At 40.4% G+C, this 12,500-nt stretch overlaps 1 protein-coding gene across 1 annotated transcript in view; it reads left to right on the top strand.

The window, feature by feature from the left end:
• Window positions 1–12,500, top strand: part of LOC143032309 (uncharacterized) — a gene marked incomplete in the record, with an annotated part of 57,327 nt that overhangs the window by 35,036 nt on the left and 9,791 nt on the right. Inside the window, 8 exon segments of the mRNA XM_076196828.1 lie at window positions 2,983–3,089; window positions 3,472–3,614; window positions 4,248–4,504; window positions 4,853–5,013; window positions 6,363–6,505; window positions 6,631–6,836; window positions 8,557–8,662; window positions 9,145–9,259. Of these exon segments, the coding sequence (XP_076052943.1) occupies window positions 2,983–3,089; window positions 3,472–3,614; window positions 4,248–4,504; window positions 4,853–5,013; window positions 6,363–6,505; window positions 6,631–6,836; window positions 8,557–8,662; window positions 9,145–9,259 (1,238 nt within the window).

Here is a 12,500-nt window from a genome sequence, read left to right as displayed (position 1 = left end):
CACACACACACACACACACACACACACACACACACACACACACACACACACACACACACACACACACACACACACACACACACACACACACACACACACACACACATATATATATATAATATATATATGTATATATATATATATATATATATATATATATATACATATATATATATATATATATATATATATATATATATATATATATATATATATATAGGTACCCTCCCCAAAAAATTGACCCTTGAATTATTGTTGCATATGAAAGACAACTTTATTAGAAACAAAGTGCTTTTTAAGTTTTTGAAATAGCTTGAAAAATAAGAGAGATACGATTTTTTTTTTAATTATTCTTTTAGCCCGCATTTTTGGCTCGACTTTACCATGACAGTGTTAGAATTAGGGGTGGTAATTTGTAAAGATTTCGGTGAAGAAATACATATTAACTCTAAACCACTGGTCCAATTTTATTAAAATTCGGAATACTTGGGTTTTATGGATCAACAAATCACATGAGCATGTCAAAAACAATGTGAGACATCTCCATCATACCATATTTGCCTTTTCATGGCAACCATGAAGCTGTCAATGGTGGGTCTCATTAAACGACGATCAAAGTCGACCAACGCCGACCAAAACCACACAATGATGGTTTTTGCTCAAATGCATAATTTATATATATAAAATAGCATATGGTTGCATTATTTGACCTATTTTCTTTAAAATGGATGATTTCCACGTAAAATGATCAAAGAGAAGTTACGTTTTTATCCTCTGCAAAATTATCAGCCGGCAACCAACGCCGACGAAACCCAAACAATGACGGCGTTGGTTGCCGGTTGATACTTTTGCAGAGGATAAAAACGTAACTTCTCTTCGATCATTCTACATGGAAATCACACATTTTAAAGAAAATAGGTCAAATAATGCAACCATATGCTATTTTTATATATAAATTATGCATTTGAGCAAAAACCGTCATTGTGTGATTTTGGTCGTCAATGGTAATGAGTAAACAAAATCAAACGCGAACTGGACGCATCAGATTCATGGGTGATATGGCTACATACCGTGGCGCTAAGCTCAAACATGAAGTGCTCAACGATATTAAGCTTCTCATGTCCGGGAGAAAATAGGTTGATAAACTTGTTATTTAACTTAAAATTATGTTTAGTAATTTCTTACCTTAATATTTTTACTCGGAAAACTATATTGCCGAGTTTGATAACCAAATTTCCGTTTAAATCGCTGAAAATTTGTTTTTACTTTAAGAATTAGCCTTACACTTGCAAAACAACAAGATAATTTGAATATCTTGCGCATGCGCTAAGCGCGGGAAGCATTCAAATTGAACTAAATAAAAGCTAGTGGGCCGCAACATATGGCCATGAAAACAATACATGGTCGACAATGGCGCCGCGCGTGGATTCGGGGGTACCTATATATATATCTTTTTTCAACCACAAATAACTTTTATTCCATGCCATCGCAGTCGAAACTGAAGAATCGCTCGATGGAGGCATTCGTTGGAAATTGAAACGTGGACGAGCCGAGGATTCGAACCCAGCCAACCCGTAACAAAGTTACAGTCTTGATAGCGCATTGGTTTAAGTCACTGTAACTTTGTTACGGGTTAGCTGGGTTCGAATCCTCGGCTCGTCCACGTTTCAATTTCCAACGAATGCCTCCATCGAGCGATTCTTCAGTCTCGACTGCGATGGCATGGAATTAAAAGTGATTTGTGGTTGAAAAAAGATATTAATTGATCACTGGGAACCATTCAGTGTAAATGTATGTATATATATATATATATATATATATATATATATATATATATATATATATATATATATATATATATATATATTTATATATATACTGTATATACATATATGTATATATGTATATGTATATATATATATCACAGTAAAGTAATGTCGTAGCACATTAGTAAAATACACTTTTTATCACACTGTCGGAAGAGGATCACAGTTAGTGATTGAAATATACAGAACTTTCGACATTAGTGTCATCTTTTCCGACGGTGGGATAAAAAGTTTATATATATATATATATATATATATATATATATATATATATATGTATAGATAGGTAGATAGATAGATAGAGAGAGAGACAGAGAGAGAGAGAGAGAGAGAGATAGGTAGATAGATATCAAACCAGATGTTCCATAATAAATAGGGAAGTCACAAACAAACTTGGTGACATGGTGGAGCTGTCCTCTTCCCTAGACCTAGAGCAGCTTTATTAAGAAGCAACTAGTTTCTGCAGAATTTCCTTCCATTGTATTGTAATGAGAACCCAGTGGCTAAAAATGACGATATTACCACCATGTTATTTATTATTATTATTATTATTATTATTATTATTATTATTATTATTATTATTATTATTATTATTATTATTATTATTATTATTACTATTATTGTTATTACTATTTTTATTATTATCATTATTATTATTATTATTATTATTATTATTATTATTATTATTATTATTATTATTATTATTATTATTATTATTATTATTATTATTATTATTATTATTATTATTATTATTATTATTATTATTATTATTATCATTACTATCATTACTATCATTACTATCATTATCATTATTATTATTACTATTATTATTATAATTATTATTATTATTATTATTATTATTATTATTATTATTATTATTATCATTATTATTATTATCATTATTATTATTTACAAAGAGGCAAGGCAAAAGCGCTGAATTGTTTTTTTAGATAATATTAGATACCTTTATGGATGGTGACGACACGGGTTGAAGGATATGGAATTGCCTAATTAGACCTTATGCAGCTCATGGTCTCTTGCAGTCTTTCCCTATTCTTATGTTCTTTGAATCTACCAACAGCTTTATAAAGGGAATTGAAGCCTTTGCATGTGTGCGTATTCCACTGACTGCATTGCATTTTTATGGTTATCACAGAGACCGGCAGTCGCAGTGTCTGCGAGATCCGGCGGAGCCTCACCGTGATGATCTTCGACACGAGAGTAAGCTTCTGCCTGGACAACGCTTCTCGTCCGACCTGCAGTGTAAGTTCTGATCCCGTTGTTGGTTCACCCCTTCCTCACACATACAGCCCTCCACCACAATAAATCTATACTTTATATTGAAATCAGTACATAATGTAGATATCAATAAACTTTATTGATATATAAGACAACAAAAATTAACTAATAGCGTTTTCCTTTCCTTTTCACGCGGACCACGATTCCTTCTTACGACGTCTTTGTCTTCTACGTTGTCTTCTTTTACCTTCCGAACGGTTCCACGAATCGACCGATATCATGACCCTGTGGCACCGGGGGGGGGCGGGGTCATCACACCACTTGCTGGTAACTTGGCTCTGCTTCTTCACGGCCGCTGCTCCTCGTACTCCACTCAACGTTCCGGTACCTGCTTGCCCATCGACAGGTAAACTCAAGTACGGTGTGGGTAGCAGCCGCGCGGAGTCTCAACCCCTGGAAGACGTGTGCCAAGACATGCACTGCCGAAAGCAACACTTCACGTGGACTTCTCATCCCGCACTCGAAGGAACCTACTGCGGCTTGAGGAAGGTGAGTTCGAGAGAGATGCAGAAAGTTCGAGGAAATAGATTTAGAGCAGAGGTTCCCAACCCTAGGGGGGGTCGCAGAAGATTAGCTTGGGTCTTAGGAAACTTTGCTTCAAGCAGTTTGGGAGAATATTAGTTTTTCGTATTGTAATTGTTTTATGTTTATATATCATTATTGCTTCTGTTGTGGTGCAAGATGGGTTTTAATCATTATCATAAGAACTGCATGTTATATTTGTTCACAGAAAACGCATCTAAAACAAATTGCTGATAGCTGGGGTTCACGCGGGTTTTAAGGTTTTGGGAAAGGGATCGCGGGTGAAAAAGCGTTGCTAGAGGTAACAACTACCCTATGGTAGTAGACACTACGCTGACTAGCTGTGGTGTCATCTTAAAGAACACACTAATAGAACTTTACCAATAATACCTTAACGGTCTCATCCTCTTGATTCGGTACTCTGGCGTTGATATAAATTATTTGTAATATGACTGAGGTAAAGTTCATAGGATTGTGACCCTTGCTTTAGCAAGGATCAGAAAACACAATACTGTTAGCATCTGGTGAGGACCAGGACCGAGGTAACCTAAATCCACGGTTCTTCCTCCTTACTTATTCTTTGCATCCTTTGGGTCTCAGTTTTGCAGGAGGGGCATCTGTGAGGACGAGTACCTCTCCCCCAACAAACCCCCTTCCTCCTCCTTTTCCGACTACCACTCGGAAGATTACGAACAGTCCTCATCGTTCTCGGACTCATCGTTCTCAGACCCAAGGGATTTCAGGGACTCGGCATGGTGGGAGCCTTGGTCCGAGTGTAACTCTTCGTGTTTGTACGGCATCGATGGGATCCTGTCGTCCGGCAGTGTTGGGCTGTCTATTTCCAAGCGACATTGCAGGTGGTTAGCAAATTTAGTCGATAACCCAAGGTACCATGATAGCTAAGACCCAAGATATTAAGAGCTCCAATTTAAAATAAATACATTCCTCCGATATTTTCATTACTTGTCATCCAAAAAAAAAGTCAACACTAATATCACTTTCCCCAGAACACAGGTGAATATTGATATCTAAGATCCAAGCTACCAAAAGATTCAATTTAAGATAAACATATTCCTCCGATATTTTCACTACTTGTCAACTAAAAGAAATCAACACTAATACTTTCCCCAAGAACTTAGGTGAATACTAAAAAAAATGCATCTTTTCGATGTTGTTGTCATTGTTCACCCTCTCCCTGTTCGTAGAACTTGCCACAGTGAGTTCCGGTACCGAGCGTGCAACATGGTCACTGAATGCGGCTCTGGGCGTCGTCGAACTCTCCAGGATTACGCGGACGAGACATGCACGACGGAAGCCCGGGCGGACCACTTCCTCACCGGCATGGCCGTCAGGATCCCACAATCTGGTGCGTGTATATGTCTGTAGATTTATATAAATGCACACACGATAGCTGGGGGTAACAAATGTCTGAGAGTAGGACAAGATCCTCTTAGAATGGAACACCCTAGGAAACGGAACCTTCTTTGACCTAACCTAGGGGTATTTGTCCTTTCTGTTTTTTTTTTTGTTTTTTCTGCACCCCCCCCCTCCATATCTACTTCCCTCTGGGTGTGGTGAAAAAACACTCAGAACTGAACCAGAATCGATGGGTTCCAGGGATCTAACTAATCTTTTTCAAGTAGTTTCTGGTGAGAGTTATCTAAAGGACACACTTCTGTGAATAGCTTATCAATGACGTTTAGAAGCACCGTTTTTTTCCAAGGTGGCATATCAATTTTCTATACAATCGTGCTACCCCAATGCATGAGACATGAATGCCATTGTCCTCATGCTCTCTCCCTGCAGGAAGTTGGACGTCTTGGTGGACTGAACATTACCATCTAACACAAATCCATTAAGACATTTGCTTCCTTCTGCAGACCCTTATATCTCAAACACTGGGATGTCAACGACGAAATTTTACAAAAGGTGAACTGCCTCCTAAAAGGGGTTCCTAAACACTATTATGAGCCAGTCTAAAAGACAGCCCTCTCTGCTCCTAAATATCATTATGAATGTCTACAAAACAACCCTCACTGTTCTTAAACATCATTACAAGTTTGTCTATAAAACAACCCTCATCATTCCTAAACATCATTATGAGTCTTTCTACAAAACAACCCTCACCAGGAACCATTTGATAATAAAAAATAATTAGTCTCAAGATAGGGATCCGAAGCGTCTCATCATGCAGGGTTCTTTGATGATACACAGTGAGACGCTTCATATTGAAATAGCAATTGAATAACCAGAAAAATCTACCAAACGTCGAACCAGCGTATCCCAAAAGGTGCCACGGCAACGAGAATCGGTAACTGAGGTTTACTACAATTCATTTGTAATTCCTTTACTATTACTACTTTTCCTAATTGTTGGGAACTTCTCGTTGATCTTTGTCATCTGATCTACAACGTTCAGTCCCTGAAAATACTGTTTGAAGGAGTGAAACGTTGTGAATACAATACCGGATTAATATGTGCGTTTCTCCACAAACTTGTTATTAGTTCTTTGTGTAACCCCACTCTATCTATTTGTATCTCTCTCAATGACCAGCCGTCCCATTTCTTCTTTCCACATACCCACAAGTCAATTTACACCGTGGCAAGAGAGAGAACCCAGTCAGAAACGCTCTCAGCACATTTTCTCTATTCCTTATACTCAAATCTAAAACGAGATTAAGATGATGTTTTGTGTAGCCATTCCATCGTCTTTCAGGCATCGCGTCCTGCCAGATCGTGTGTGAGGAAATGGGCGAAGGACGACCTCGTCCTCTGAACAGGTTCTTCCCTGACGGGACTCTCTGCCAATCGATTTCTTCTTCGAGATACCCCTCCTACTGTATCTCAGGGAAATGCACAGTAAGTGAACGTGTCATAAGTCATGCCTGAAACATCTACTCCAAAAACATCACCTGTAATCTTTTGGCTTGTATACTAAGATTAGGTAAATAAAAGACTATATAACACGAGTTCATCCCCGTCAGGAATTCCGCTGCGATCCAGATGCTCTGTACGGCGCCGAGCCCTTGACTTGCCGACCGGCCTTCGAAGAACCGGACGACTACCGGCCCATTGGCGGAGACTTGGCCCCGTCGCCGTCGTCAGTGACTCCTTCTTTCTTCGGGTCGTCGTCGTCCTTCTCCTCGCCGGAGTGGGGGCCATGGTCCTCCGCCTCCTCATGTCGCTTTAGGTGAGTTTCAAGATCTTCTTGACCCTTTCATGATGGATAGTCAAGTTAGACGGGTACGGTGTTGTTACCATTGCCCATAGAGATCACAAACAATGAAAAGAATGAGGTGTTTACCCCAACAGGTGCTGCATGTGTTTAGTTTGCCAGGGGAAGTGATACACACTGGAGGTCGGTTGATTCGAACCTGGACCTGCAGTATGAGAAACGAGAACAAAAGCAACATTATGCATCTCTATTATAACAATTGTTGTCCCAAGTCTCATTAGTTGGAAGCTTGTGACCCTGTATTAATCGTCAACGATCCTTGAGCCTCCCCACACTGATCTCTCCAGGAAGAAACGTTTGATTGCGTTGCACTGATACGGTTCTATTTGTCAGATTTAATTGATCATAATATACATACAGAAATTGAACAGAAACACTGATAGCAATATGAATGTGTATATTAATTTGGGTACAAGCCTTTTGGTTATAGATAGCATTGCTTATATGATTAATATTATTCACACAATATATTGATAAGAATATGAATAGCATAAAGTGCACGGGTGACTTTAATAAAACCTGTTATGTCAGGTTAAGTTGCTACACTAGGTAGTTGGGTGGGGAGGAAAATGGGGAAAAGCCACTGGTTGTTGTTCTCCATGAAAAATTGTGTTAGGGGACAACAATTGTCGAAGTTGAAAGATATCTTGTACGAGGTACTAAGGAACGAATGTCAGCCTCTCGGCAGAGGTGCTGATGGCTTTTGAAGTTGACAACGGGGAGATGATTGTTTCCAACGTCCATCCTACAGGAATACCACCACCAGATACCTGCATCTCCTATACAGGTCTTGGTGTGTTACAGAACCGTTTGTGATGATGATAAGGTTTAACGTCACAAACTTCCCCCTAACGAGAGTTTAGAACGGTGCCCCTTACAATTTCGCCGGTGGCAGGGTTCGAACTGACATCCCCTCGACCTTCGCCGCAAGTAACGACGACCTAACCTGCTCGGCCAGCGAGCTTGCCATGAACCGTTTGTAATAGCAAAATATGCAAGAAGGAATGAAATTTCTTAGATCCTAGGCTTACCAGTAATCACAGTTCAGATGATGGTTATGATTTTGTTTAACGTCGATAACTCCCCCTATCAGGAGGCTAGAACAGTGCTCCTTACAGAGGACTTTGTAGCGTAGAATTTGATGAACCATTCCCTTGGTCCAGCTCGCTCCCGGCAGGGTTTGAACCGCCGTCACCTCGACCTCCGTCGCAAACAGCGACGCTCTAGCCTTCTCGCCCAGCGAACATCCAATTCAGACTTCATAAAAATGTTACCAAGTGTTTTAAGTCTCGCTTCTTTCAGCCGTGACGTTTGTTTTGAATTATAAAAAACACCTCTTTCTAAATTTCTCCATGGTACCTTGTGTACATTCTCTTGCCTGGGTATCTTCTCTTGTGTCACTAAATATGTGTGATTCACTATGTTTCTTGAAACCACGTACTGGACTCAGGATCAAGAATTACTACCCTCCCGGATGACAGCTCAGATCTTCTCTGGCATCAGAACTAAAGTACTGAAAGGAAATTTGAAAATAGAAGATCCACGAAGCCCTCCATTGTTCTTACGCTTGATACATCGATGTACAGGGCGCTATGTATCCAACACATGCAGCATACTGAACCTCAATACTTTTCTTGCAAAGATGTTCTTAAGGTAATTCATTTACAAATTTCAGCTGCCTCGGCTCTTCGCGGGGGATGCAGCTTGTAAAACGAAGCTGTAGAGGTCACGGCTGTACTGGAATCAACAGGAATATCCAGCTCTGCACTCCACAAGATTATGTGAGTGTTTAGTTTATTAATAAGACCCAAGTGACGAGATGAATATGTTAAAAGGTTAAAATTCCGTCTTTATTGACATTTATATTCTATTGGTTTCACTAGCTCTTAGAGAATTCCTTCATACTATCTATCTATCTGTCTATCTATCTATCTATCTATCTATCTATCTATCTACATATCGATCTATCTATCTATCTATCTATCTATCTATCTATCTATCTATCTACCTATCTACCTACCTACCTATCTGTCTATCTGTCTATCTATCTATCTATCTACCAAGGACTTCTTCCCCTATTATAGGGGAGGTAACCATCCAAAGCACGTGTCCACTCCCATTCCCTACCCACTGTTTCCTTCTCATCTTATCTCCTTCATAATACCACCTACAAAAACACCTCCAGCTTTCCTTCTTATCCAACCCCATGCCTCTGCATTCACACATTCTTCATCCGGGGACCTATTATTCTTCTTCTTTTTAGGACTGTGGTGGACCTCTGAGGACGCCTTTCGAGTATGCGAGCGAGGTCTGTGGTCATTACAAACACACTGTAGACCAGCTCTCCGGCGTGGGCATGCAGCTCTCGGCCACACAGGGTAAGTGTTTATATCTTATTTTCGCATTTAAGAGAAAGAAAAGGAGAAAAATAACAATATCAGTAATAGTAATAACATTTATAATACTATACCATATGCCAAGAGTTTTTTCCTATTACAAGGGAAGTAGCCAAGTCAAATCCACTGTTAGTTCTGCTGCTACTAACACTTTCAGTAAGTCCACAGTCATTTACAATTTTCTTCACTTTATTTTATCCATTTATATCAGTACATTAATCATCTGTAGGCCCCATACTTCTTCCTTAATGTAGGCTTTTAGTCAAGTTCCATTAATCATTACGAAGGTGAATTAAACATAAATTTTCTTCTTCTTTTCTTCCAAATAATATTACACTTCTACAACTTAGTTGAGTAAGTACACCATAGGACTCCCACCTGGGATCCTTGTGCACCCACCAAGCCAAGTCTGCTTCGACGTCACTATCTAATTCATCCAATAACTTTGAACGTTACAAATAAGTGCCACCCTTTAAGGGCGTGACTTTTCATCCGTGCACCAATAACTTCTCTCCTCCTCCACCCTTTTCTCCAATCAGAAAGGCTGTTATATTGTCTCAAGCAATACTGCTTACGCAAGCACTTCTGTCACGAAGCGAAAAGTGGCTTTGTGTTTACATTTCTTCACATCAGCGCCAATATCGATACCCTAGCTGGTGTTTACAAATACTGGACGGTGAGCGAGAATATGCAACTCTGCAACTTCCTCTCGGCCATTGTTTCAAAACATCCAACTCATAAAAATTAATTCCTCGCCACCTACCCCTCTTTTTACCTACTTGTCTACCTCAATCTACCAGCTTCTTACATCCACGCACCTACTCCCACCCATTCCACTCTCATCCACCACCCTTTCCCCCCTCTTGTTTTAGCTTCTCATGGATGACGGGTCGTCCCTGCATCCGCAAATTGCATTGATAATAATAGTAATAATACATACATACATATACCAAAGGCTTTTTCCCCCTTACACGGGGGGTAGCCAAAAAGACATAGAAACCACGCCCACCCATTCCATCCCCTACATATTCCACTCTTCTCCACCCTCCTCCCTCTCATCTTGGCACCTTCTGGATGACGGGCCATCCCTGCATCTTGTCCACTACCCTGGGTCAGAAGCAGTGTCGCAAGACACAGCACATCCACAGCAAGGCCGCTTCATTAATTCGGCGACCCCCCTCCCTCTCCGTCCCCTCATGCAGAAAAGGAGAAGACGGGGAGAAATCCCTTTGGGATGCGTCAATTTATTTCTCATACATACTTCCTCACACCCCATCCCCCACCCACTCTCCCTCATGCATCACAGCATCATCCATACACAACCCTTCTCCATTCACCCCTATATTTTGTCCTCTCCCGTCCTTTGTCAACAGACATTCCTCTCTTTTGTAATGCTCCTTTTATCCCATCTATCCATCTCATCCTAGGACGCCCCCTCATATTCACTCCTTCCACCTCTGCCTTCCACACATCTTTTACTAATCTTTCTTCACTCATTCTTTCCATGTGTCCAAACCATCCTAATACTCTTTCATCAACCCTATCTCCCAACTCTATTTCCACCCCTGTTCTCCTCCTCACCTCCTCATTTCTCACTCTATCTAGCCTAGTTACCCCTATCATACTTCTCAGACATTTCATCTCAAACATATTCAAACACCTCTCTTATGTTCCATATTTCTGCCCCGTACAGTGTTGTCGGCACAATCCTTCATATAACCTCCTCTTAGAATCCATTCCCAGATGTCTATTTCTCATTACACTTTTTAATCCATCAAGGCATTTACTCGCTTCTCTCAATCTACATTCTACCTCCACCCCCACTCCTCCTTTCCTGCCACATTCGCACCCAAGTATCTAAAACTATCCACTTCCTCCAGTCTCTCTCCTTTAATGCTCACTTCCAGCCTGCTGTCACTCTCTCCCCTTGTACATCTCATCACCTTACTTTTGCCCACATTTATCTTCAGCTTCCTTCTTTCACCCACCTTCTCAAACTCTGTCACCAACTTCCTCAATCCCTCCTCTGATCCTGCTACAAGCGCAGTGTCGTCAGCAAACAACAACTGGTATATTTCCCATTTTCCTCTATTTTCTTTAACCATCTCCAACCTCCGAACCACCACCCTTGCATTCACCTCTCACACCACCCCATCCATGTATAGATTGAACAACCAGGGCGACATAACACATCCCTGACGAAGTCCCACCTTTACTTCAAACCATTCACTCTCTCCATTTCTAATCCTAACACAAGCTCTACTACTCTCGTAAAAACTCTTGACTGCTCTTAACAGCTTTCCCCCTATCCCATATATCTGCAGTACCTCCCACAGTGCCTTTCTGTCTACCCTGTTGTAAGTCTTTTTTGCAAATCCATAAAAGCCCAAAAACATCCTTACCTTTTTCTATAGCTTTCTCACATATCTGTCTTACCACAAAAATCTGATCTGCACAAACCAAACCTGTCCTAAAACCACACTGTTCCTCACCAATTACTCCCTCTGTTCCTCTCCTAATCCTCTCAATCAAGATCCTCCCATAAGCCTTCTCAACTACACTCAACAAGCTGATCCCTCTGAAACTACTACACTCACACTTGTCCCCCTTTCCCTTGTAAAGTGGAACTATACAGGCACTCCTCCAGTCCTCCGGTACTCTACCCTCTCTTAAACAAACATTAAATAACCTCACCAGCCAGTCCACCATAACTGTACCTCCTTTCTTCAGACATTCTACATGGCATCTATCCAACCCAGGTGCCTTACCTGCTCTCATCATCTTAACAGCTACTTTCACTTTATCCTTCCTATTTCTCCTCCATTTTCTTCACTCATCACTCTCATTTTCTTAGCGCCTCCCCTTGCAACTACATTTCCCTCCCCATCCTCATTCACATTTAGCAACTCCCTAAAATATTCTGCCCACCTTCCTCTCACTGCCTTCTCTTCTATTATCATCTCTCCATCTGCACCTTTTACCTTTTCTTCTCTACTTGATTCGCCTCCTCTTCCTCTTTTAATTTCTTTCCAAAACATCTTTTTATTACTTTCAAACTTTTCTGTCATACTCTTACCCCATCTCAAATCTGCTCTCCTCTTTGCTTCCTTTATTTTATGCTTAACTTCCCTTCTCTTTACTTTGTACCTCTCACACGATTCCCTCGTCCTAATTTGTAGCCAATCTATGAAAGCCTGCTTCTTCTCTTCTACACCCTTCTTTG

The sequence above is a fragment of the Oratosquilla oratoria genome, chromosome 13 (genome assembly GCF_046742065.1).
Source record: "Oratosquilla oratoria isolate Oo_2021 chromosome 13, ASM4674206v1, whole genome shotgun sequence".
Lineage (NCBI taxonomy): Eukaryota > Metazoa > Arthropoda > Malacostraca > Stomatopoda > Squillidae > Oratosquilla > Oratosquilla oratoria.
This window is presented reverse-complemented; position numbering and strand designations above follow the sequence as displayed.